This window comes from Betta splendens, chromosome 4 (genome assembly GCF_900634795.4).
Source record: "Betta splendens chromosome 4, fBetSpl5.4, whole genome shotgun sequence".
NCBI lineage: Eukaryota > Metazoa > Chordata > Actinopteri > Anabantiformes > Osphronemidae > Betta > Betta splendens.
The window spans coordinates 22,721,873-22,747,028 of NC_040884.2; the positions used below are offsets into that span (position 1 = coordinate 22,721,873).

The 25,156-nt window shown below is 50.8% G+C and overlaps 1 protein-coding gene and 1 long non-coding RNA gene across 4 annotated transcripts; one reads left to right on the forward strand and one right to left on the reverse strand.

The window, feature by feature from the left end:
- The first annotated feature begins 547 nt into the window (after nucleotides 1-547).
- LOC114852884 (disco-interacting protein 2 homolog C-like) lies at nucleotides 548-24,761 on the forward strand. 3 transcript variants are annotated; one of them, XM_029145567.3, is made up of 37 exons: nucleotides 548-681; nucleotides 7,175-7,246; nucleotides 7,670-7,774; nucleotides 7,844-7,969; nucleotides 9,027-9,323; nucleotides 9,503-9,625; nucleotides 9,755-9,901; nucleotides 10,398-10,517; nucleotides 10,990-11,187; nucleotides 11,279-11,370; nucleotides 11,502-11,612; nucleotides 11,872-11,995; nucleotides 12,140-12,249; nucleotides 12,331-12,433; nucleotides 12,506-12,570; nucleotides 12,724-12,817; nucleotides 12,901-13,020; nucleotides 13,884-13,998; nucleotides 14,091-14,230; nucleotides 14,682-14,818; nucleotides 15,125-15,333; nucleotides 16,013-16,127; nucleotides 16,220-16,522; nucleotides 16,742-16,822; nucleotides 16,907-17,030; nucleotides 17,113-17,234; nucleotides 17,340-17,451; nucleotides 17,762-17,871; nucleotides 18,003-18,133; nucleotides 18,673-18,841; nucleotides 19,312-19,482; nucleotides 19,562-19,623; nucleotides 19,695-19,752; nucleotides 21,505-21,579; nucleotides 21,660-21,834; nucleotides 21,907-22,030; nucleotides 22,233-24,761. In XM_029145567.3, exons 1-37 carry the CDS (start codon nucleotides 603-605, stop codon nucleotides 22,483-22,485), a joined length of 4,872 nt encoding a protein of 1,623 aa, XP_029001400.1. In that variant the 5' UTR covers nucleotides 548-602; the 3' UTR covers nucleotides 22,486-24,761. The 3 variants fall into 3 exon arrangements, with proteins under 3 accessions (XP_029001400.1, XP_029001401.1, XP_029001402.1); XM_029145568.3 differs by having other exon boundaries at nucleotides 9,048-9,323; XM_029145569.3 differs by lacking the exon at nucleotides 7,175-7,246 and having other exon boundaries at nucleotides 550-681.
- On the reverse strand, nucleotides 14,355-19,148 carry LOC121202149 (uncharacterized). The gene is made up of 3 exons (XR_005897522.2): nucleotides 19,002-19,148; nucleotides 15,982-16,495; nucleotides 14,355-15,372 (listed from the first exon to the last, which is right to left on the reverse strand). It is a non-coding gene; the product is annotated as an uncharacterized LOC121202149 (long non-coding RNA).
- Nucleotides 24,762-25,156: the final 395 nt, after the last annotated feature.

The window sequence follows — 25,156 nt, forward strand, 5'->3', positions numbered from 1 at the left end:
TCTAATATTAAATCACATCAGCCTGTTGACGTTTTAGCCTCCACGTGCAGAAGGAGCAACACAAACTGCCTAGAAAACGTTAGTTTAGTATGTGGGAGAATGTTGATCTTCACAAAAAGATGAGAGTTATGCATGTTTTATCACGTTGGCGATTCAAGCGAACGCCTCACTTTCCTCTCGCCGTTCCTGTGATAAACAGGCGCAGGTGTGGCGTCCGGCTGCGCCCCCTGCCGGTGATGGGCGGCGCCTCCTTCCTTCGTGGAGTCACGTGACACCAGCGGCAAGGAGCCGCAAACAGCGCTGACTCGGATCCTCATCATCATCATCATCATCGCCGCCACAACCACCGCGACGGCAGCGTCGAGAGTCGCAGGAGCAGCCGGGTGTTCACCGATTCGAGGAGGCGGGCGCCATGGCGGGCCCCCGTTAGAGCCGCAGCCACACTTCTCCTCTTTGTTCTCCCTCGACGCCTCGCACAGATTTTTACGCGCCTCCACCGACGAGAAGCTCGGAGCGCGAGAGCAGGAGTAGCAGCAGCAGCAGCATCGGCGGCGGAGGAGGCGCAGCCGAACCGAGGAGGTGCTGTCTACGGGACGAGCCGAATGGCGGACCGTGAGGCGTCGCCGATACCGTTGGAGATCCGAGCCCGGCTGGCGGAGCTGGAGCTGGAGCTGTCAGAGGGTAAGAAACGCACGAAAAGGGGCTTAATGCGCGCTACAACCCCACCCCCCCACCCGCTCTTCCTCCTTTACCCCGTTATTTCATCATCATCATCATCGTCGTCGTCGTCCACACTACTAACGGAATCTAGCCGTTCATTCCTGCGGGCCCCCTCCCTCCTCCTCCTCCTCCTCCTCCTCCCGCTCCTCCCATCCAGATGTTTGTCAGGCAGGGACCGGCCTGGGCGGCTCAGTGGAGCCGGGAGAGGATGGGGGCAGAGCGGGAGCCCGCAGCGGGAGGGGGCGCTGCTCTTTGTCTCCGCGGTTGTACTGTTTATGGACGGAACTGACCCGAGCGGCCCGGTTGGCCTGTTTGGGTCCGAAAACCAAGCGGTTGTTTGACCTTGAGATGTTGACACAGTCACCCGAGCCTACCTGTATGTATGCGCGTGCGACTGTGTGTGAGCGCGCGCTGCGCCGCCGCGTGACGGACGTGCGCGCGCAGCGGGCCCAGTTCTGGCTCCGGAGCCTCCTTCCTCTGTGTTGTTGGGCCTGCAGAGCAGCTGAGGATGAGGAGGCTTGGGAACGCCGCCCCCCTCCCCCACCTCCCGCCTCCCCTCTTTCCATGCACACATTGAGCCAACAGAGTCCGGTGGTCTCCAGCACAGCATCCACCCTGTAGTTGGGCCGAGGTGGAGCCGAGCGGGGCTCCTCTGCCTTATATAACGGGCCGGCATGTTTTATTCATCCCGGCTGCTCAAGGCCTCCTCTGTGCTCGCTGGATGGGAGCCACCTTGTTGCTCGACGCGTCCGCTCATTGTGCTGCAGGTGTGAGGCCGACGCAGCCCGCTGCTGCCGCTGCTTCGCTTTGCAGTGGAGAAGGAGGCGTCGTGCGCCCGAAGGTTGTGGGTTTTGTAGTCAGAGCTTCAAAAGCTGCAGCGACTGATGTCACAGATGATGCAGGATGAGATGCGCTGAATTCTGGGACAGAGCGTGAATAATTTAGCATAAGAAAACGGTTTGCGTGTCCAGACTGTCAGGAATCCGCAGCAGTCGAACCTGCAGACTGTCCCGCTTCCCTCTGACCAGCCTCCTTTAATGTACACACACACACACACACACACACACACACACACACACACACACACACACACACACACACACACGCTGAGGTGCCAGCTGCAGCCTGTTGGATCCTGATCCAGCCACAAATGTTTATCAGAGCAGAACCTGCTGCTGGCAGATGTGATTGATGATGGAAACAGCAGGGGGACGTGGGAACGTCACATCCGAGCGTCAGGCAGGTGTGTGTTTGTGTGACAGCAACTTGAAGCCTGACACTGATCCAACAAGCGGTCCGAGGCCCGAAGTGGCCCGGTTCAGACCTGTGAGCGATGATTCTGATTCTCCTCAGGCAAACCATGGGCTGCTGCATGCATCATAGTCCAGTCAAGCTGGATGTGATTCCTGGAAACTGGACTTTTAGGGAGTTAAGAAGATTCTCACAGATCCAGGTTAGATTGAACACAGGAAGTGGACGAGCTGAGTGTGAAGGTTTGTTGTCTTGTCTTGTGTAACGTGAACCCTGGACCTCCTGTTTATTAGATGAACAGACAGAAGCCACTACGTCACGGTGCTCTGACCTGCTGAAGCTGCTGTTCCTCAGGTGACACAGCTGAGAAACGGGACGCACGCGTTCAGGGTTCTGATGCTGAAATATCCCACCGTCCTCAAAGTAAGCTCACTGTGGGTGCGTTTGGAGTCTCCTGGAGCTTCTGTCGCTGTGGATCTGTCCACACATGCACATTTACTCAAGCAAGTGCTGCTCAGGTGTGACTCCGTCGCGTCAGGAGACGCTGAGCTCCGTCGTTCGGCCGGCGTGGAGCGTTCTGTCCCGTTTAGCTCTGGATCCTCCGTGCGTCTGACAAAACGAGCATCTGTGGCCTGAAGCCCAGCGTTTCAGGTCAGCGCATCCTTGCTCTGCGCGTCTGTGAATAAGCTATGATTAAAGACCTGACGCTGTGACGCCCCGGTCCTGGAGCTTCATGAGTGACGCAGACGCTCCGAGGCATCGGACTCGGATAGAATCCGGATCTGCTGCTTTAGTGCATCGCTGGCGTTCGGGATCTGAGGAGCAACCGTTCAGTGTGTGATGGGCCAGAAACTGAGGAAGTCAAACCGCTGACGGGCTTCACTGTACATTCTGAGGCACGAACTCGAAGGAGTTTCATACACAATGACTTCAGTGAACTGGGCTGAATCTGATGTTGATGATGGTTTAACGTTTACCTGAAGCAATGATAATGAGGAGGACGTGACGAACACGGGACTGAAGCCAACGGTCTGGGTTTAACTGGACTGGGCCTGTGAAGGAGCCTGAGGAGGAGCTTTGCCTCCTTCTGTTGCTTTGGCTCCTTCAAACCTGGCAGAACTGAGCCAGAGACATGAAAACAGTCCAGGCTGCTGATGTGGAGCCCTCTTTCTGATACGACTAGAAAACAGAAGCTGGAAAAACGGGGATGAACACGTGAAAGTCCAACTGTGACGTCTTGAATTAGACGTTGACATGAAGACGTCTCTGAGCGCGAGGCTTTGACTCTTTACCCAGATCAAAGTAGAAGAGAGGAGCCACCAATGAATTAGACGCTCCACTGAGGACGGAGTCTAATTATAACAACGGTGAGGAGTCGGTGCCGTTTAGTGAGTGGAAGCTCCGGTGGAGTCAGAGAAAAGAGGATCAAACAGATGAAGCTGTGTTTGACGTTTCCATTTGAGCAGCTGCAGGCTGCGTTTGCATCAGGGCTCGTGAAGTGATGAACGGCCTTCAGCTCCATCAGCTGCCTGCTGATGAACACGGCTCCGCAGCTCAGCGTCTTTTAGCTTCATCCATGTTGTTAACCAGTTAACCACAGAGTTTCTCATCTGCAGGTCGTCTCGCTGAGTTGTTGAGAAACTGCGACGAGGATCTTTGTCTCTCTGACAGTTTGTAGTCCATTAGTTGGGTCATTACTGCGTCAAGTTCTTATTAATGGAGAAATGAAGCAGATAATGAAAATGATTCTTAGTAAAGCCACTGGAAAAGCAGATGAAGGAATGATGGACACGATGTGTTCAGGTTTTGTGACCCTCTGCTCTGTGTGTGTGTGTGTGTGTGTGTGTGTGTGTGTGTGTGTGTGTGTGCAGCTTCGTCTAAAAGCTGTGTGTGTTGTGTGTGTGTATGTGTGTGTGTGTGTGTGTGTGTGTGTGTGTGTGTGTGTGCGTGTGCGTGTGTGTGTGTGCGTGTGTGTGTGTGTGTGTGCGTTTTGGGGACCAAAGATCTTTTCTCTCTTTCTAACAAATGGGCCACTTGTGCAGACATTTTGAGGAGGACATTTTGGACTCACTTCTTTGAAGGTCTGTTTGAGGGTCAAGATGGAAGATTTTAGGGCTGAGGTTAGAATTGAGCTTTGGTTCGGGTTAGAGCAAATGTTAGACGTCTGCCTTTAGTTGTGATGGTTAGGGTTAGGGTACTTCCATGAGAGTACAGGGATGTGTGTGTCCCTGTGTCCCTGTGTGTGTATGTGTTTGTGTGTCTCTGTCCATGTGTGTGTGTGTGTGTGTGTGTGTGTGTGTGTGTGTGTGTGTGGCCCCTGGTTCTTCTGTGTGTGAGCGTGACCGCCCAAGGTCCCAGGGCGTGACGCACACTCCGTCCAGCCTGTGTCAGTGTATCTGTGTGTGCGTGGATGCGGTTGCCATGGCGACACTGTGGGTGGCTCGCTGCTTGTGATGATGTGATAAGAAAGAGATCAAATAAAAGCAGGATGTTGGAAAAGAGGAAACATTAGACACAAACTGGACGTGTGTCGCAGCAGAGGGGACAATGTGTGGAAGCAGCGTGTTCATGCAGGAGGTGACGGGCAACTCATTAAACCTGAAGCATGCTGTCGTATCACGGCACCAGTTTAACCGTGTGGAAACAGAACATTCAGTTTCACTGATGTACAGTGAGTCAGGCTGTGGCCAGAGGCTGTTTCCACAGGCTTTGCTCAGATTGACTGTCGCCGTTAGCGACACGCTGAGCGCTGTCTGTCAGCTCTAAAAGCATCTCGGCGAGATCTGAGATGTGAACCACTGATGTTTAATATCAGTCGTCACTGAAGTTGATGTGATACAAACAGAGATCCACAAAGATGAGGTGTGCAAGGCATTGTGGGAAATGTAGGTAACACCTGAGTGGTGCAGGAGGATCAGATCCACTGCACTGTCTGTCCATCGACGCTTCCACTTGATTATCATGATCCTTCTATTGCAGTTTGTTTTTGTCGACTGAATGTTTTTGGACAAAATGAACAAAGTAGCTTTGATCATGTTTTAATTTCAGAAACAGAAACGAATCAGGCAGATTGTGTTCATACAGACAGAACCTCGGCTTTGCTTTGTCATCACACAAAGAATTTCAAGTTGTTTGTGGTTGGGACCAGACTTTGGTCGCTGCCTCTGATCCATTTACTACAGCACCAGCACAGTTTGAGGAGAACCTGCCAAAGTGAGATTCCAGAGTTTCTCAGCAGCAAAACAACATCGATCCTCAGCTGTGTGCCATTAAAGCCGAGAGGAGAGGGAGCGTCGCTCGCCCTGCCAGGTATCATTAGCCCACTTCTCACATCCAAATCCAAGATGGCCGTCTCGGGCCTTCTCCAGGAGAACTGTTGCTAGGCAACTCCCTCCCTGCTCTGCTGCGCTGTGTGTGGAAGATGGCGTCTCCCCGTGGACTCTGTGTGTGTGTGTGTGTGTGTGTGTGTGTGTGTGTGTGTGTGTGTGTGTGTGTGTGTGTGTGTGTGTGTGTGTGTGTGTGCGTGTGCGTGTGCGTGTGTGTGAGCAGGAGGAGAGAAGGCCTTGCTCACAGCTGAGCCACGCAGATCGGACCCAGATGTTCTGCTCTCAGCCGCACTGTTTCTTGCTGTTGTTTGTAGATTCACCAGAACCAGGAAGCTTCCGAAGCGTCCGTCTGACACCGTTCTTACATCAGCTTTGCCTCCTGCTGTTCTTCACCTACAGAGCAGCTGCACGGCGCCATAGAACCCGTCTGCGCTGCTCCCCTGCTGCCGGTTCTTCTGTCTAACGTCCTCGTCCAGTTTGACTGGTGTGGAACCACCATCAGCTGTTTGCTCCTCCTGCTTCTCTGCAGCAGACTGTGGCTGCGGATAATGAATCGTAACAGAATCTCTTGCTGTTGAAACTGATTCCGTTGATTCTCCTCTCCTCTGATTTGCTGCATTTCCAGGAAACTGGATTTGCTCCCGTTCCGAGTTTGAATCTGCTGATTCACAATAAGCAAGATGAGGTTGCGTCCTCCCACCTCCCGCTGGTTATAGCCCCATCTCCCATTGGACTGACTGTGCTCCCTGTCATCAGAGTTAAACACTTCACTGGTCATCACATCAGACTAAGCGATTAGAGAACCGGTGGCAGCCGGTTTCACTGCGTTTAATGGGGACAAACAAGGAGGCATTAGCTCAGCCCTGGGGGCTGTGATTGACAGGTGTTGGAGTGGGCGGGGCTTCGGATAGTACTGACGTGTGGATGTTTTTCCACAGAAATAGAAGGTTTCATGAGTCATCAAGTTTTTTTCTTTCTGTGACTGAGTTGATGAAAAGTCTGTTAGTTTGGAGCCAGTTTCTAAAGCTAGAGGTTGTTTAAAGGAGCTGAATCTCCTAAAAGAGGTTTGAGGACTTTCCTGTTTTGAACATCACATCCTGCACTGAAAGGAAAGGGTCCTGAACCCACCGTCAGCTTTAAATCTACTGTAGTCGGACCTGAACCTAAGGAACAGAAGCCTGGAGATGAAGGCTTGAACCTCGTCTTCTGCTGCTGTCCTGACTTTTATCTCATCATGTTTGTGTGTCACATGTGCGTCATCGTTGTCTGACCTGACCAGATTCTGGTTCCTGGCTCTGGTTCCTGATTCTGGTCATGACTTTGATTCCTGACTTTGGTTCCTGGCTCTGGTTCTGGACTCTGGTTCCTGATTCGGGTTACTCTGGGCCTCTGGGTTCTGGTTCTGGTTCTTGTCTCTGGTTTCTGATCTGGTCCTCTGGTTTCTGGTTCTGGTTCCTGACTCTGGTTGTCTGGTTCCTGACTGATTCCTCTGGTTCTCTGGTTCCTGGCTCTAATTCCTCTGGTTCTCTGGTTATCTGGCTCCTGGCTGTGGTTGGTTCTTGGTGTCAGAACCGTTGGTTCCGTCTGGGGAGTCTGCTTGGTTTTCCAGATCTTTGGGATGAGTCTGCGAAACACGGTTTCTCATTATTTTTAATTTTTATCATTTCACTGCATCTTTTCTTCGTTTTGTGTTTTTGAAATTGCTTTCACGTTTTCGTCTTCCACAGTCTAGACAGATCAGGAGCAGACTGAGGGTGTATCTGCCTCCAGCCCGTCCCTTCTTGGAGCGATGGATCATTAAACATCTTTGATAACATGATGTCACGCAGCCGCTGCTCAGCCGGCTGCTCACTCTCTGTGTCTCTGTCTGTTTGCAGGGGACATCACTCAGAAGGGTTATGAGAAGAAGAGGTCCAAGCTGATCAGGGCATATGTTCCTCATGCTGGAGGTAATTTAGCGACCTCTGACCTTCCCTGATCGCCTCCCTCAGCTTAGATATCGATCTGGTACCATGACAAATACTGTTGTGTGGCCTATTGATTCAGGCTCCAGTGGATGTAGGTCAGACTCCCTGGAGCTCAGCTTGGGCTTCTCCTCTGGAACACAGTGATCACAGGGACGTAGCTTTAGTCTGAGGGACAGGACGGCTACAACTTATTATCATTTTGTTTTTATTCTTAATTTTTGTTTTCCAAAATCAGAAAAATGCTGATATTTTTCTGCTGAATCAATTCATCTCCATGTTTCTTTTTCCTTCTTTTATTTTTTTCTGCAACGAATCTCTTGCTTTTGTCAAACGCGTTGTGTGCGTTTGTCTTTATACCTGTATGTGTGTTTATATCTGTGTGTCTGCCCGCTTGCTCGGCTCTAGGTATGGAGGGGCCCATGTCTCACCGGGCGCCTCTAGGACCTCCGTCTGCTGCGCGTTTCCACCGACGGAGAACGTCCGGCACCAGAGACGAGCGCTACCGTTCAGGTACCGGGTCCGCGCGTCGCAGCTTTCACACGCTGAGACTGTGAGCTGAGCCTCAGTCTGTCTGTGCAGATGTCCACACGGAGGCGGTGCAGGCCGTGCTGGCGCGACACGTGGAGAGGAAGGTGGCCGTGCCCATGCCGTCCAAACGGCGCTCGCTGGTGGTGCAGACCTCCATGGACGCGTACACGCCTCCAGGTGACGACACACACACACACACACAAACACAGGTCTGAGGCTGAGAAGAGCCACGGTCCTGGACTTTGTTCAGCAGCAGATTTTGTTTTGTTCATCGAATTAGCAGAGTCTGATCGCGTTTGTGTGGCTCTGACTCGTCTGATGCTGCCTCTGCCCTTACAGATTCTGTTCTACACGTCTCTGCGTCTCACACTGTGAGAAATAAACGCACTTTTAGCAAAATTCTACTCAGCGACAGAGTTACAGTAAAAACAAACGTCAGCAGCTCTGTCTCTGAAAAGCTTTGTGCTCATGGAACCACAGGAAATTGGCTGAAACGGGAGAGCGAGCCTGACCTTTACCTCAAATATGAGCTGAGTGCATTGAACATAATCAGATTTGATGGTATAATTTTGGTGCTGATTGAATTTTAATGAAGGAAATGTAACAAGTTTATCCTCCAGTAATTGGCTTTTTAACCTTTGGGGCAGATTTTAAATGAACTTGACTCATTCTGTCAACACTTAGTGAACGTGTGCAGGTTCTCATTCTACAATTATTATAGTGTCCTATGACCTTTGACCTCTTGTTTGAAGAAGTCTTTCTGTCTCTGGTTCCTCCCTCGTGTGCCTGGAGCCGTTCAGACTGACTCACGAACGATAGGTGAAAAGCTTCAGACCTGTTGCTCTGGTGCAGAGTGAGAAACGAGGGTCTGGCCTTCATAGTTCACTGGACGCTTGACAATCATAAAAAATGATGAAATAGGAAAGGGCAAAAGATCAAAACGTTCCTTCAAATGATGACATCCAGATTTAAATTGAACTTAAATGGAGTTTGTCCCTTTTGACTGTAGCTTTAATTGGACTGGGGTCGCCTCCATCACAATTGATTATTCGTGTTTTTGCTCATCGTAATCTCTTCTTCTTCTTCTGCTGAGATGAAGAACTTCCGTCTGTTCTCGCCTCATCGACCGTTGATCTCTCAGATCAGATGATGACTCTGTAGATCCAGACATGTGTTGATGTGCTGATGTCACTGTGCAGATTGATGAGTAATGGTGGCTACTGACTCTCACTAGGCCTGTCCCCCCTGTGCTCAGACTCGTCGTCGGGCTCAGACGAGGAGGCGGGGCCAGGTGACGACATGTCGGCCATGGAGCACTGGATGAGTCGTCCCTCCCAGTTAGGCCCCATCCACCTGGGCTCCACCTCCTCCTCGTCCTCGTCCACGCAGAGCGGCGGCAGCGGCAACGCCGGGCGCCTGGCCGACTCGCTAGCGCACGCACACATCTCACACCTGGCGCACACACACCTGGCGCACACACACCTGGGCCAGTCGCTCCACCAGCAGAGCCACCTGACGCAGTCCCACCACGGTAGGAGAGACTCCAGAGGCGGCTGCATCCATGTCTATTCATTCATACCTACTGTAATATGATGCAGTTCATTTACACCACCTCTGTATTTTACTTTAAAGGGTTAACCCCTCAGCCTCAGACTGCGGCTGGACGTCTGCTGCTCGTGTGCCTGTAACCGCCGTGTTTTTTGCCTCCAGGTATCGGACACTTGTCTCTGAAGAGAAAGGGAGCTCTGAGCGTAGCAGAGAACGGAGGATCTCTACGGAGGTCCTGTGAGTTTGGCTCTGACATGCTGTGGCCTCCACCGCTGGAGTCAGACGGTAGGTCATGTCAGAGTCAGATCTGACACTGACGCCTTATGTCATAAAATAAGCATCAGAGCGTGTGTGACAGTAAATCAGGCCGTTGAACATCAGGGCAGCCAAGACATGACCTGTTTGTTCCTTCAGAGAACCACTCGGCTCCTCCGGACGTGACGGGCTACTCGTCGGACTCGTCCCACTCCCACACCGAGCGGCACCACATGGCCAACATGGGAACCATAGCCAGGAACACGCAGAAGTACGGCAACGCGGAGCGAATGGAGACGGGCGACGGTGAGTTACACCTTCACCTGCTCCCAGACGGAGCCAGAGTAGAAATAGAAGCTCTTTAATCAGCCACTGCTCAAACTGGACCACGGCCTCAGAGAACGGACTGGTTCCACCGCATGTTGATGTCACACCCCTGGACGAACAGACGGGAGTGTTTTAGCCTTTACTTTTGAAGGGAAGCTGACAGAATCGCAGTTAGTGGAGTGAGAGCAGCTCAGAGCCGCTACAATCTGTGGCTCCGCGCGACAAAGTCATGATTCATGTGCCGAGGTTTTAGTCAAAGCTGGGACGTGAAACAGCTGAACCTCTGATCACGAGCCAAGTTCTGCCCTCTGACGTCCTATTAATTAATGCAACACTGAATTAAAGGCAAAGCGTTTGATTGGCTAATAAAGCTCCACCGTGTGTGTGTGTGTGTGTGTGTGTGTGTGTGTGTGTGTGTGTGTGTGTGTGTGTGTGTGTGTGTGTGTGTGTGTGTGTGTGTGTGTGTGTGTTCCAGGCGTCCCAGTCAGCAGCCGCGTGTCGGCTAAGATCCAGCAGCTCGTGAACACTCTGAAGCAGCCTCGCAGGCCTCCGCTAAGAGAGTTCTTCGTCGATGACTTTGATGAGCTTCTAGAGGGTGAGGAACTGTGTTTGACGCATGTTATGTCACGACTTAGCTGCAACACGTCACGGTTTATAGTCTTGTGTTGGAGAAATCTGGAGCCCAGAGATCGTTCACCATCTGGTTGCTTTATCTTTTTCTCTTAATGTCTAGACAGGCGTTGTTCATCCTCATCTTCTTATCAGTATGAACTAGTATTTCCACAGAAAATCTGAGGTGTAGTGTTGAATCCAGTCAAATCCCTGTTACCTTCTGATTAAAGGCCTTTTAAAGGTTGTTATGGTTCAGGCTGACTTGTTTTAGTGCGGTCGGACCGGGAGCGGAAGCGTCGATCAGCCCCAGAGCTGCCTAATTAATTCATCAGCGTGTTGAGTGTGATTACATCTGCCTCCCACTGTGACTGTGGTTAAACGTTTCCATGCTGTGTTTTCATGAGCCATATTATCAGCAGTGAAGGTTCATGAGCCGTGTCTGGTCCTGTCTCCAGTCCAGCAGCCGGACCCCAATCAGCCTCGGCCGGAGGGCGCAGAGATGATGCCGGTGCGCGGCGAGGCGTTGGGGGTGGTCACCAACTGGCCGCCGTCACTGGAGGCTGCGCTCCAACGCTGGGGAACCATCTCCCCCAAAGCCCCCTGCCTCACCAGCCTGGACACGGCAGGGAAGCCTCTCTACGTGCTCACATACGGTGAGCAGCTGTTCATTTGCCTTCATGATGTCATCACTTGTGTTTCCTTAGATCAGAATCATGTGAACATTTCTATCCTGTTTTCTTTCAGGGAAGCTGTGGTCCCGCAGCATCAAGCTCGCCTACAACATCCTCCACAAGCTGGGAAGCAAGCAGGAGCCCATGGTGCGACCGGGGGACCGGGTGAGTGTCGGTGGCTGCAGCCGTCAAAGCCTCGAGCGGGTCTTTGTTTTAGATCATCATTTGATTGAGCTGTTGATGTCATGTCGGTGCAGCTCTGCTCATCTAGAGCTAATGTGTCCTCGCTTCCTTAGGTGGCGCTGGTGTTTCCCAACAACGATCCAGTGGCCTTCATGGTGGCCTTCTACAGCTGCCTCCTGGCTGAGGTGGTCCCCGTTCCCATCGAGGTTCCCTTAAGCCGCAAGGTACAGAATCAAGACACGGCTGTGACCTTTAGTTGCTGGAGAAACGAGGCAGCAGCCGCCAGTCCTGTTCTCATAATGAACCTCAGTGATTAGTAACCTCTTGTGTTAAGATCACAGGAAGGTTTAATGACTCAACTGTTACCATTTGATGTTCAGGCATGAATTATTAAATGGAACGTCACTGGGTCCTTGGTGGATATATCCACAATCTCACCAAAACCTCTAAAATGTGATCTTGATCTGTTGACTTTCTAAACAGGACGCCGGCAGTCAGCAGATCGGATTCCTGCTGGGCAGCTGTGGCGTGACCGTGGCGCTGACCAGCGACGCCTGCCACAAGGGTCTGCCCAAGAGCGCAACAGGAGAGATCCCACAGTTCAAAGGTGAGGGTCAGAGCGTAGGTCAGAGGCTCCCTGTGGGGGTGGGTTTTGGTGCTGGATGGGCAGAATGCTTCTTCCGTTCTGTTGATTGACTCTGTTTACATCCTTTAAATACCATCCATCTCTCCTCCTCCTTTCTTCCTTTAGGTTGGCCCAAGCTGCTGTGGTTTGTAACCGAGTCGAAGCACCTTTCCAAACCTCCCAGAGACTGGTTCCCTCACATCAAGGATGCAAACAATGACACTGCTTACATAGAGGTGAGCAGCCTGTTCCTGGGGTCTCGTAACGTAGGATCCAGTCTTACAAGTGTTACAGCATCTGTCTGTGCTGTGTTTTAGTATAAGTCCTGTAAGGACGGCAGCGTGCTGGGAGTCACCGTCACCAGGATCGCCCTGCTCACCCACTGCCAGGCCCTCACCCAGTCCTGCAGCTACACCGAGGGTAGGCACACACAAATGCAGACAACTCACAGGTCAAAGGTCACATGTTAATCCTCTGTCGCTCTACCTGCAGCCGAGACCATAGTAAACGTTCTGGACTTTAAGAAGGACGTCGGCCTGTGGCACGGCATCCTGACGGTAAGACCCGCCCACCAGCGGTCACGACCCCAATCTCCACACACACACACACACACACACACACACACACACACACACACATACACACACAGGGACACAGGGACACACACATCCCTGTGAATTAGTAAAGTTGTTTTGTTTGCTTGTTTGCAGAGTGTGATGAACATGATGCACGTGATCAGCGTCCCGTACTCGCTGATGAAGGTCAACCCTCTGTCATGGATCCAGAAAGTCTGTCAGTACAAAGGTGGGACATGCTGCTCCTGTCACTCGGCCTTCCAGTCGCGTGTCAGTGGAGGAGACTAAGTGCTGCTGTCTGTGTCTCTGCAGCCAAGGTGGCCTGTGTGAAGTCCAGAGACATGCACTGGGCACTGGTGGCTCACAAAGACCAGAAGGACATCAACCTGAGCTCTCTGCGGATGCTGCTGGTGGCCGACGGATCAAACCCTTGTAAGGTCACATTCAGCTGCCACAGCTCAGCTCTAACAGGGAGCTTAGAGACGAGACTGGACGGAGTCTCTGGGGAAGTGGGGAAACTGGGACACTTACAGGAATAGAGCAGGAGCTGGAATCTATGATGTCATACTGTGGATAGTTGTTCTCATTATTTGTTTGCATCACGGCTCACGCTGGTGCTGCTTTTCCTTTTAGGACCTGAGCCCTAAACTAGCAGCAGCTGGCAGACGGAGACGTTGCTCATAAGCAACAATTCACTAACAGCTTTTCCATAACAAGCTAAAAGTGCTGATATGAGAGAGCCGCGCGTTGAACGCGGCGTTCACACTTCTCCAAGTGAGAAAAACAATCACTGGGCTTGAACGTCTCACGTGTGCCGTAGTATCACGTCACAGCATCAGCCTCCACACTGACTGACTGCTGTCCGTCCTTCCATCTGTCCGCATATATATATATATATATAGACTGTATATAAACCACATGGTGAGCGGAGCCTGGCGTGTTTCCAGGCGTCACAGTACGATCACATAACAATTGTTACTTACAGGTAATGTGATAAATGAAGATTTGGCAAGATTTGAAGCTTTGGTTTGGGCCTAAATGAAGGAAAACAGCTTTTTAAACAGCTCCAGGGACGTTGAAGATAAAACATGAATGGTTTCGACAACAGTTGTGTTTGGTGTTTTCTCATTTTACAGTGCGATGTGTGAGACTGTTTGGCAAACACACTCTCACACGTTGTAGCATCCAACTCTTAACTCTGTCTGTTCAAAGGGTTCCAGCTCTAACTGTGTGATGATGAAGCAGAACTAGCAACACTCCTTTTTCATTATCCTCCTCCTCTGCTCATGTGTCAGGGTCCATCTCCTCCTGCGACGCCTTCCTCAACGTCTTTCAGACCAAAGGGCTCCGAGCTGAGGTGATCTGCCCCTGTGCCAGCTCACCTGAGGCGCTGACCGTGGCCATCAGGAGGTGACGGCTCCCAGCATTTACATATGCAGATGATTTAAACCTATGCTAACAATGTGGGTGTGTTGACCGCGCATGCTTCCTGCTGTGTCCAGGCCCGTGGAGGACAGCAGCCAGCCTCCGGGGCGAGGCGTGCTCTCCATGCAGGGCCTGAGCTACGGGGTGGTGAGGGTGGACACCGAGGAGCGTCTGTCCGTGCTCACCGTGCAGGACGTGGGCACCGTCACCCCAGGAGGTACAGCACACAGTCAGTCTGTGCCTCTGGGTGCATGCACACACCTCATTAGACCATTAGAGCCTCCTGACCAACTTCGCTCCTCCAGGGGAAACATTAACCATTACAGTCACTTCATTTCCTCTCCAGTTTTCAGTTTGTCTTTATTATTTAAAGAGCTGGTGTCACTTCAGCTAATTACCAGTAACGGTGACGTTACAGTGGTGGATGTGGCCACGTACAGTGAAAGCCCACCCAGTGTTTATCACAGTCAATACAGCTGCAACATAACCAGAGAAAGAAAATACTGAAACTGAGATTTAAGATCATCGTTGTTTGACGATGGTTCTGATTCTCTGGGTCTGTGACATCTGGGTGTTACAGTTACTGTGCATTACAGTCGCACCATGGCTTCTCCCCGTGTGAAAAATTGCCGTCTTAAAATAGTGTCTGCCTCCTCTGCTTTGTCCAGGCCTGGTGTGCGTGGTGAAGCCTGAAGGCGTCCCTCAGCTTTGTCAGACAGACGAGATCGGGGAGCTGTGTGTCTGCTCCATCGCTACCGGCACCTCCTACTACGGCCTCACCGGCATGACCAAGAACACGTTTGAGGTGAGCAGAGAAATGTTCCAATAAAAATGTCTCCACTTGTTCAACCACTGGTTCAGAAAACTGTTAAAATTAAGTGAGAATAAAATCTGTTCAGCTAACGCCCCGATTAATTTTCTTTGTCTTAAGTTTGTCCTGTTTGTCCGCTGGTGAACTGTGGCCTCATATACTAGAATTAAAACCCTACAGTATGTGTGAAGGACCAGCAGGTTAAAAATACAGATGCTTGATTTCACCCCTGACTCAGTCTCAGCCTCAGTTCTGACTTGTTGCCATGGTGACCATGGCTGAACCCACGTGTGTTTGCAGGTCTACCCGGTGAGCTCCAGCGGAGGGCTGATCAGCGAGTACGCCTTTGTGCGGACCGGCCTGCTGGGCTTCATCGGCCCTGGCGGCCTTGTCTTCATCACCGGCAAGATGGACGGCCTCATCATGGTGAGCGGGCGCAGGCACAACGCCGACGACATCGTCGCCACGGCTCTGGCGGTTGAGCCCATGAAGTTCGTCTACAGGGGCAGGTGAGACAGCAGCTGAACCGGTGATGAATGAGCAGCCATCTGGACATAATCCATTTAAAGGACATTAGATTAACCAGGAGGACATTAATCATCTGACAGGCTGAAATCTTAAGTTGCTGCTTTTACAAGTTAAACAGCACACAATCGCTTTACAACGAGATGCTGAAGCCCAGTCGGTTGAGGCAGATTCCCATGGGCCTGATTCCTCTAGAGCTTTCACCCATTAAGGCAGCGGTTTTCTCTCAGCTGTTGGCTTTTATACTTAAACCCAACATTGCTCTTTGTGTTGGCATCTTTAAGCCCTCCCTGTGTCTCACTGCAGAGGTACAGTGGAGCCTCCATCTTAAAGCCAACCAGCCTCCAGCAGACATTCACCATTTTCTGCTCAGTCATTGAGTCTAATTTGTCAAAGCTGTTTAAGATTCTTGTTGCGCTCAGAAACCTGGGGATCTAAAGGAATCACAGCGTGAGTCAGATATTTGAAGCTCGCTCTCTCTTCAGGCTGTTGCTCACGCTCGTGTTCTTTTTTAAATCAGATTTAAGTTTGGCACAACACTGGTTGCAGCAGTGAATAGGTTGGTAGAGCAGCATAGATCAAACCCAGGGCTCAAAGGCCCAATAACTGATCAGATGCCCATCAGGTATTACCGTGAGTCCTTTCTCCCCTCTGTCCCTGCAGGATAGCTGTGTTCTCTGTGACGGTGCTGAGAGATGAAAGGATTGTGGTTGTGGCTGAGCAGAGACCTGACTCCACAGAGGAGGACAGCTTCCAGTGGATGAGCCGCGTCCTGCAGGTAGCTCAACTCCTCCTGTCACCGAGTCCAGTAGCAGCGAGTTGTCTGTGTTACAGTACTCAGTAGTTAATGTGCCCCCTCCTCCCTCCCAGGCCATAGACAGCATCCACGGGGTGGGCGTGTTCTGTCTGGCTCTGGTTCCTGCCAACACGCTGCCTAAAACGCCTCTGGGTGGGATCCACCTGTCAGAGATCAAGCAGCTGTACCTGGAGGGGGGGCTGCACCCCTGCAACGTCCTCATGTGCCCCCACACGTGCGTCACCAACCTGCCCAAACCCCGGCAGAAGCAGCCAGAGATCGGACCTGCCTCTGTGATGGTGGGGAATCTGGTGTCGGGGAAGAGAATCGCTCAGGCCAGCGGCAGAGACCTAGGGCAAACCGACGACAACGACCAGGTAAGACAGAGATAAGGTCATAACAGCTATTAGTTTTTCAAGCTCCTCAGGTATAAAGAATTTTGTTAGAAGATTTATTTTGGTCTGATGTAACACAAGTTTGTATCTGCTCCCACAGGAGTTTGTTTAGAGTTGAGCAGATTTCTGCATCCTCGGTCTTCGTAGATCAAACACCGACAGGACTTGATAGTTGATAATAACTGTCGTGTATGTTTCCAGTTCCTGTTCTTGTCTGAGGTTCTGCAGTGGAGAGCTCAGACCACACCGGACCACGTTCTATACACGCTTCTCAGCTCCCGGGTAGGAAAGAAAACTGCTCTTAGTCATAAATACCTTTTAGAAGGAGCAGTGGTGTGAGCTGCCCCTTTGACCTCCCTCCACTAGGGGGCGGTGTCCAGCTCCCTCACCTGTCTGCAGCTCCATAAGCGCGCAGAGCGAGTGGCTGCTCTGCTGATGGAGAGAGGCGGCCTGCAGGAAGGAGACCACGTGGCTCTGGTCTATCCACCAGGTGAGGCCGCTAAAAGCTGAACTCAGCCCAGCAGTGGCCAAGACTCCCCTGAACCTCCTGTCCGTCTCTGACCTGTCTGCAGGTATTGATCTGATCGCTGCCTTCTACGGCTGCCTGTACGCCGGCTGCGTTCCCATCACAGTGCGGCCGCCTCACCCGCAGAACATCTCCACCACCCTGCCCACAGTCAAGATGATTGTCGAGGTCAGAGATTAGATGTTTATCAGACTAGACCTCGTGTTCTGTCAGTGTTTGCGTGGAGCAGGTGGATTGGTTGACCTCTGACCTCCATCTGTCCTGTGTCCACAGGTCAGCCACTCAGCCTGTGTGATGACCACCGCCGTTATCTGTAAGCTGCTGCGCTCCAAGGAGGCCACAGCCACCGTGGACATCAGGAACTGGCCTCCGGTCCTGGACACTGGTACTGTAGCTCCTCTAATACTTCTGTCCTCAGGTAGAGAGTTGTTACAAGCCCAGTAACATTCAGGAAGCAGGAAGCAGGAGAAGCGGCGTGTACATTATTCTCCCAGGACATAAAAGGAGAAGAGTTTGGGGTTTTCTTTGGTTCAGGTTCATCTCCTGCCTTGTGGGTTCAGCGTGAGGCCACATGGATGTACATGTAGCTGAACGGGCTGTGCTGGGGTGTAATAAAACCTCTGTGTGTGTGTGTGTGTGTGTGTGTGTGTGTGTGTGTGTGTGTGTGTGTGTGTGTGTGTGTGTGTGTACTGCAGATGACCTGCCAAAGAAGAAGCCTCCGGCGCTCTACAAGCCCACCAACCCTGACGGTCTGGCCTATCTGGACTTCAGTGTGTCGACCACTGGGATGCTGGCCGGAGTCCAAGTGAGCTCTGAGTTGATCCTCATCACTAGCTGAGACGTGTGTTGTTGTTTAACCTAAGTCTTTGTGCTCTGTCGCGTGTTTGTCTCTGCGTTGTTGTCTCTCCCTCTTTCTCTCTCGTCCCCTGTCTCCAGATGTCCCATAATGCAGTTGGAGCCTTTTGCCGGTCGGTGAAGCTGCAGTGTGAGTTGTACCCGTCCAGAGAAGTAGCAATCTGTCTGGATCCGTACTGCGGCCTTGGCTTCGTCCTCTGGTGTCTGTGCAGGTTGGTGCAGCCGGAGTGATCAACGTCTGTGGATTTAAAAGGAGATGCTCATCTGTTCAAATTTGATGTTTTAGTTTGTTTCGCTGTCGTTCACACCAGGAACAAATGTTTACATCTGGTGTGCCAGAGCAGTGAGTCTCTGTTACGCTCACGTTGTGATTAATGTAAGGAGGTCGTATGGTTTCCTTAAATACCAGGACCAGACATTCACTCAGAGTTTGTCCATCTTTAAATCCTGGGTCCAAATCTCAGGTCTGGTTACTTTTAAGTTGTCTGCTCGTAAATCCTGATCTTGGCGTCGGCTGAATGTCTTCTAAATACAACAGGCTGCAAATCACCTCCGGTATGAGGCTCTCTTGTCTCCCTCTGTGACTTTAACGCAACAATAAGTCTCACCTGCCCTGATACAGTAGTTCTAAAATACGGGCCTGTGTCTGGCTCCCAGGATAGTGGATCTCCCTGAGAAGGACCTTGGTTTTATTGCATCTGATCACATTAACCATCCTGTTAAGCCCATTTGTCTGCTGTGTCGTCTGCAGTGTGTACTCCGGCCACCAGTCCATCCTTATTCCTCCAGTGGAGCTGGAGTCCAACCCGGCGCTGTGGCTGCTTGCCGTCAGCCAGATGAGGGTCCGCGACACCTTCTGCTCCTACAGCGTCATGGAGCTCTGCACCAAAGGCCTCGGCCTGCAGACCGAGGCGCTGAAGGTTGGTGGGACGCCGAGTTTGTGGCGTTGCTCTAAACTAATTATACGCTTGTCAGAGCTCAGGTTGTACAGTGATTGTAAAAAAAAACCTGAACTAGAACCTTAATGTTTGTAGCAGCATGTCATACTTTAATTTATTTAATTGACATTAACTCACTGACCTTCAGCTGTGACTAAACTTCACGTACTTGATTTCACCTCTGACAACGCACATTGAGTGACTGCTGCCGAGCCTGAAATACGCCTCCACCTCTGGAACCAACTCCATTCCCCTAATAAACTCAGTCAGCTCGTCTGCTCGGCCTCGGGCAGCATCTGACTGATTGGCCCAGAGGAGGCTGCACAGCTGATTTCAATGATCGTCTGTCGTCTCAAACAAAAAACAACAACAACTAATTGTGTGTGTGTGTGTGTGTGTGTGTGTGTGTGTGTGTGTGTGTGTGTGTGTGTGTGTGTGTGTGTGTGGTTCAGGCTCGAGGGCTGGACCTGTCCCGGGTTCGGGCCTGTGTGGTGGTGGCGGAGGAGAGGCCTAGGATGTCGCTCACACACTCTTTCTCCAAACTCTTCAAAGACCTCGGCCTCCACCCACGGTCGGTGAGCACGGCCTTCGGCTGCAGGGTCAACCTGGCCATCTGCCTGCAGGTAAGCTTCACCTCATAAAGCTCCCCTCCCAGACCCAGGCTTCGGGGCCCAGCTCACCATGTGCTGTGCTTTGCTGCAGGGCACCTCAGGACCAGACCCCACGACTGTTTACGTGGACATGAGAGCTCTGCGTCACGATAGGTGAGACGGTCCGTCCCTTCAGTCTGTGTGCTGTCACTGCTCAGCTCTGATGTCTTCTGCCTGTGTTTCAGGGTTCGGTTGGTGGAGCGGGGTTCTCCTCATAGTCTGCCCCTGATGGAGTCTGGCAAGGTGAGTTGTTCTGGGTCAGACCTTAACAGAGCTCACATTAACCCCACATGTTCAGTTCAGCAGTGTTAATCAGATCAAAGCCTCCATTTCAAATCAGAGTTTCATTGTTCTGTGTAAACGAGTCCTCCAGCGGGAATCACTCAGAAGCGAACTATTCAGCGCTATGAGAAAAGCAGCGGATTGACAGAAGATTCCAGGACTATTTCTGCTTCCGCTGCATGTCCTCCCACATTCAGTGAGTCAAGGCAGACAGCAGGTTTGAATCCGTGAGGACCGAGGGCCTGAATCATCCATCTGTCTGTGGACGTGTGGGTGGAGAGGATCACATGTCGCTTATCAGATGCTGCTCTCAAACACTTGGATTTAAACGGTGCAGGCCGCTCAGCACTGACCTCCCATCGCTGCAGAAAGATGCAGGAGGAAGTAACAAGTCACTGCAGTTATTTAAGCTAGAACCAAGGTGTCTTCATGTTCAGTAAAAAGTATTGAAGGTGACGAAGAGGACGCAAGATAAGATAACAGACAACTGCAAACATTTTCAGATAAAATCTACTGGGTCTGGCTGCAAAGATAAACTTCATTCTAGTCTGGGACAAAGAGTCATGAAATGCATAGATGCAGGTGTGCATCAGGAAACCTGCAGCTCTGCTGCAGTGTGGACTAAACCTGCTGCTTTAATCCAGGAGTGAATTCCTCCGCACTCATCTGGTCTCTAAGCAGCACTCACTGCAGCTTCATTACAGATCTCTTAGCAACTGAGCGAGCTCCATCAGTGAGGTCAGCGCGAGGACAGACGGCTCCGCACAGCATCTACATGCAAAGCAGCAGAGCTGGGACACAACGAGCGGCTGGTTTGATCAGACTCGCGCACACACAACCGGTCCTGAGCAGATAGAGAATATGATACGAGGCCACAGCGTTGGAAGGAATCCACTGACTGGAACCCTTCAAAAAGGATGTTATAGCCCAGATGGGCTGAAGAGGAGGTACATGTAGAGGAGGAGGTATGGGTAGAAGAGGAGGTACAGGTAGATTAGGATATACGGGTATAGCAGGAGGTACAGGTTAAAGGAGGAGGTATTGGTAGAGCAGGAGATATGGGTAGAGGAGGAGGTACGGCTATATTAGGATATACGGGTAGTGGAGGAGGTAGAGGTAGAGCAGGGGGTGTGAGTAGAGGAGGTGGTACAGGTAGAGGAGGAGGTGAGGGTAGAGAAGGTACAGCTAGATTAGGATATATGGGGGGAGGAGGAGGCGGTGCGGGTAGAGGATGAGGTACAGGTAAAGGAGGAGGTGCAGGTAGATGAGGAGGTATAGCTAGATTAGGAGGTACGGGTAGAGGAGGAGGTACGGGTAGAGGAGGAGGTACGGGTAGAGGAGGGGGGCCCTGGTGAGCCGCTGGTTCAGGGAACCTCGTCTGGCCAGGCTTCACGTGGAGTGAAGTGACAGAGCTTTTCTTGGATCTAATGACGCTCGCTCCTCTGCTTCCTCCACGCTGACGCACGGAGATGCCGTGTCCACCGAATGTGGGAGGAATCCACACGAGCAGCTCCTTCCTCTGTGTTGACGGTGGGATAAAGTCGCGTGGGGGTGTGATCATCTGCTTCGTTGTGTTCAACAACAAACAGGAAGAAGCTGTGAAGCCACACTTTTAAGCGTAACTGTTAAATGTAAACAGCTGCAGAAACCAGGGGTGAGAGAGAAGCCGTTGCCATGGAGACCGCTTTTACTTACTGTATGTATGCATTTTAGATTCTGCCCGGAGTTCGAATCATCATCGCCAACCCAGAGACAAAGGGGCCGCTGGGAGACTCGCACCTCGGAGAGGTTTGGACTTGTTCCATGTCTCGTCCTTGATCCGGGTCGAGGCTCAGGCCTCCGTGACTCACACCTCTGACGTCCTGCAGATCTGGGTGCACAGCGCCCACAACGGCAGCGGCTACTACAGCGGCTACGGAGAGGAGGTCCTCCAGTCCGACCACTTCAGCTCCAGACTCAGCTTTGGCGACACTCAGACGGTCTGGGCCAGAACCGGCTACCTGGGCTTCCTCCGCCGCACCGAGCTCACTGACGCCAACGGAGGTGGGTGAAGTCTCCTGTCCGGCTTTTTCGTCACATCAGGGCTGTTCTCATGCATTCTGTGAAAACGAACAGAGAGACACGACGCTCTGTTCGTGGTGGGATCTCTGGAGGAGGCCATGGAGCTGCGGGGAATGAGGTACCATCCAATCGACATCGAGACATCTGTCATCCGTGCACACAAGAGCATCATGGAGTGGTAGGTCAACGCTCGCCCCTCATCCAACATCAGCTCATTCATCACTGTATCAGACACATGTGAACCTCTGGGGTCATGGCTTCATTGTAAGGAGGAATCAGAACCAGCTGTTTCAGCTCCTCGTTCCCAACATTCTGGATATTTTGCCTCCTAGTGGCCTAAAAGGTTTAAAGGAGCTAAAACTATTGGTCTGTCCTTTCAGTGCTGTCTTCCCTTGGACCAACCTGCTGGTGGTGGTGGTAGAACTGGAGGGCTCCGAGCAGGAAGCCCTGGACCTGGTTCCCATGGTGACCAAGGCGGTGCTGGAGGAGCACTACCTGATTGTGGGCGTGGTGGTGGTGACGGACATCGGCGTCATCCCCATCAACTCCCGCGGCGAGAAGCAGCGCATGCACCTCCGCGATGGGTTTCTCCAAGACCAGCTGGACCCCATCTACGTGGCCTACAACATGTAGCCTGAGAGTGTGTGTGTGTGGGGGGGGCGAGAAAGAGAGAGAGTGTTTGGATGCCATTCATATCGCCGTTGTTGTTCATTTATTTCCCAAAACCAAGATGTACTGTATTTTTGAACCTGCGTACAATGTGGTCTTAACTTGTCGCTTACTTTACAGTTTTGTTGCACCGGTTGACTGGTTGGTTGCTTGGTTGGTTGGTTGACTGGTTAAATGGTTGGTTGACTGGTCGGTTGGTTGACCATTTTTGACCCCCCACCCTATCTTGTGACCCTTACCAGGAGCTCGTCTCTGTAGAAAGCCTTAGGGGAACACTGTGTTTGGGGCGACGACTCCAGTCTTCAGAGGTCACAAGAGGTCAAAGTTCACTGCAGACTGTGTGTGTCCTCATGTTGTACTGGTCCAGTAGAGACTCCGTGGTGTTACGTCAGTCAGAGCCGGGGAAGCCAGACGTCTGTAAAAATATAAATACTGTACATAGACATAATAATCTATATGGAGAGGTACCTAAAACACATGAGGTGTAGTAGCCCCGATATGCAGCTCCCCTGTGTGTGTGTGTGTGTGTGTGTGTGTGTGTGTGTGTGTGTGTGTGTGTGTGTGTGTGTGTGTGTGTGTGTGTGTGTGTGTGTGTGTGTGTGTGTGTGTGTGTGTGTGTGTGTGCGTGCGTGCGTGTGCGCGTGCGCGTGCGTGCGTCTTTCTGCATGACGAGGGTGTTTTAACGTTCTGATCTGATTTCAGATCAGTGATGCTGGAACCTGTTTCCAGCTGAAGAATCACATATTCGTGTTTGTTTCCTGTGTGATGAACCGTTTTCTAAATCTGGCTTAGTTCTGGGACGTTGAAGATCAAAAACAGCTGAATTCTTTTGACCTTTGACCCCTTTAACAGTTGAAAGGTGAAGCCCATGTGGTTGAATATGGGTCAGTGACACTGAGCTGGTGTATTCTACATTTGTTTACAGTTTAGAGTCTCTACCTGTAGTTCAGTTGTCACTAAGTTCTCATCTGAGAATCCCGTTGAACCTTGTTTTACCCATAATGCAACATGACAAGGTGCAATATTTGTCAGTAAAGATGTAAATGAATTAAAACCACACAGCTTGTTTTTAACAGGGTTTGTTCCTCATCTGTCAGTTTTACTCTAAAATGACAATGAACACCTGTGAAACATCCAAAGCAGCTCAACAAGCAGAGTGCACTGTGTTAATGTAAAAGATAAAGACAGATAATTATCATATTTAAAAGGAGTTTATGGGACAGACGTCCGCTTGGGCTCCTGCCTCACGCTCTGGGTCCAGATGCAAACTTTACAACATCTGGAGGCTGTTTACAGAAAAGCTCCAATTGTAGCAATAATGACCAAAAGGACGTTCTTCACTGTAGGATTTAAGGTCAGACGCTTCCTCTCACACACGGCCTGCATACAGCTGTATATGTATCACAACAGCAACTAACAAGAAGAAAGTCCAACTCCGAATGAGTAATACAACCTCACTGGTTGGACGACAGAGGCGGCAAGAGAAAAGCAGAAACAAAGCACGTTTAGCAGTTTACTGTCCATCACCTTCCAGCTCGGACTTGGTCACAGGTTGCCATGGTGATGGGGAGCTGCTCTGGCTGTTTGTTGGGTTTGGCTGAGCATTGTCTGTCCTCAGTGAAGAACCTCCTCTGGGCCTCGGTACAGCAGCTACCACCTTATGTGCACTAAGTCAAAGAAAGATTTAACATAAGTATAAAGAAATATATTAAAAAAGTTTTAACGTAAATCAGTTTATCCACAGAGCAGATGCTCTGTGAACTATGGGAGGTATCGTCAGAGTTAGTTTATCGCTGATGCTGCAGGTTAGAGAGAAATGATATAATTCATCAACATTGGTTTAAATCCTCATGGATAAATGATCTCATTGCGTTATCACGTTGTTCTTTGCTTCAGTCATTGTTTGTCTTTTAACCAGAAGAAAAAAAACATCTTGATGCATATCAGAAGTTGCTTTAGCGCTTGTTTGGGTTTGTTGGTAGCAGTCGTGTGTGTGCGTGTGCGTGTGTGTGTGTGTGTGTGTGTGGATAAGAAGGAGCCCATCACAAACCCAGAGGACAAGTCTGGATGGTGTGTGTGGGTGAGTGTGTATAGTGGATGTACATAGTGTTGATTTTGTACGGTAAAGTGTGTGTGACTCGTTTTGTACACGATAAAAGAAGAAATGACACTTTTATAAGAGCCTGCTGTCGGCTCCCGTCACACTATACAGTGCAATAAAGTGCTTTGATTGGCTAAAACTTGAGTTTTTCTTCATTCTATCACTTATTTACTTGACTTTGGTTTGGACTGACAGGATGCAGGAAGTTCTCCAGAACCTCCTGCTCCGTTCACTGACCTTTTACGGTATAATGTTATTATATTTACAGAAACCTAATTCGAATGAGTTAAAGTTAGTTATTTTTTATTTGCAATACATTCAACCTTTATTACATCAAGCCTCAGTTTAATTAGCAGATCACTTATTAAATGATGAAATCCCATTGTGTCTTTTCCCAAAGCAACAATTACCCACAATGCAACTTGCAGTGTTTGGTAGAACGGCCACTTATGAGCAACATCTGGACCTTTGGCTGCTAATATAACTGGAAGGTCACATTAACAAACACACACACGGACCTCCCTCAAAATGGTG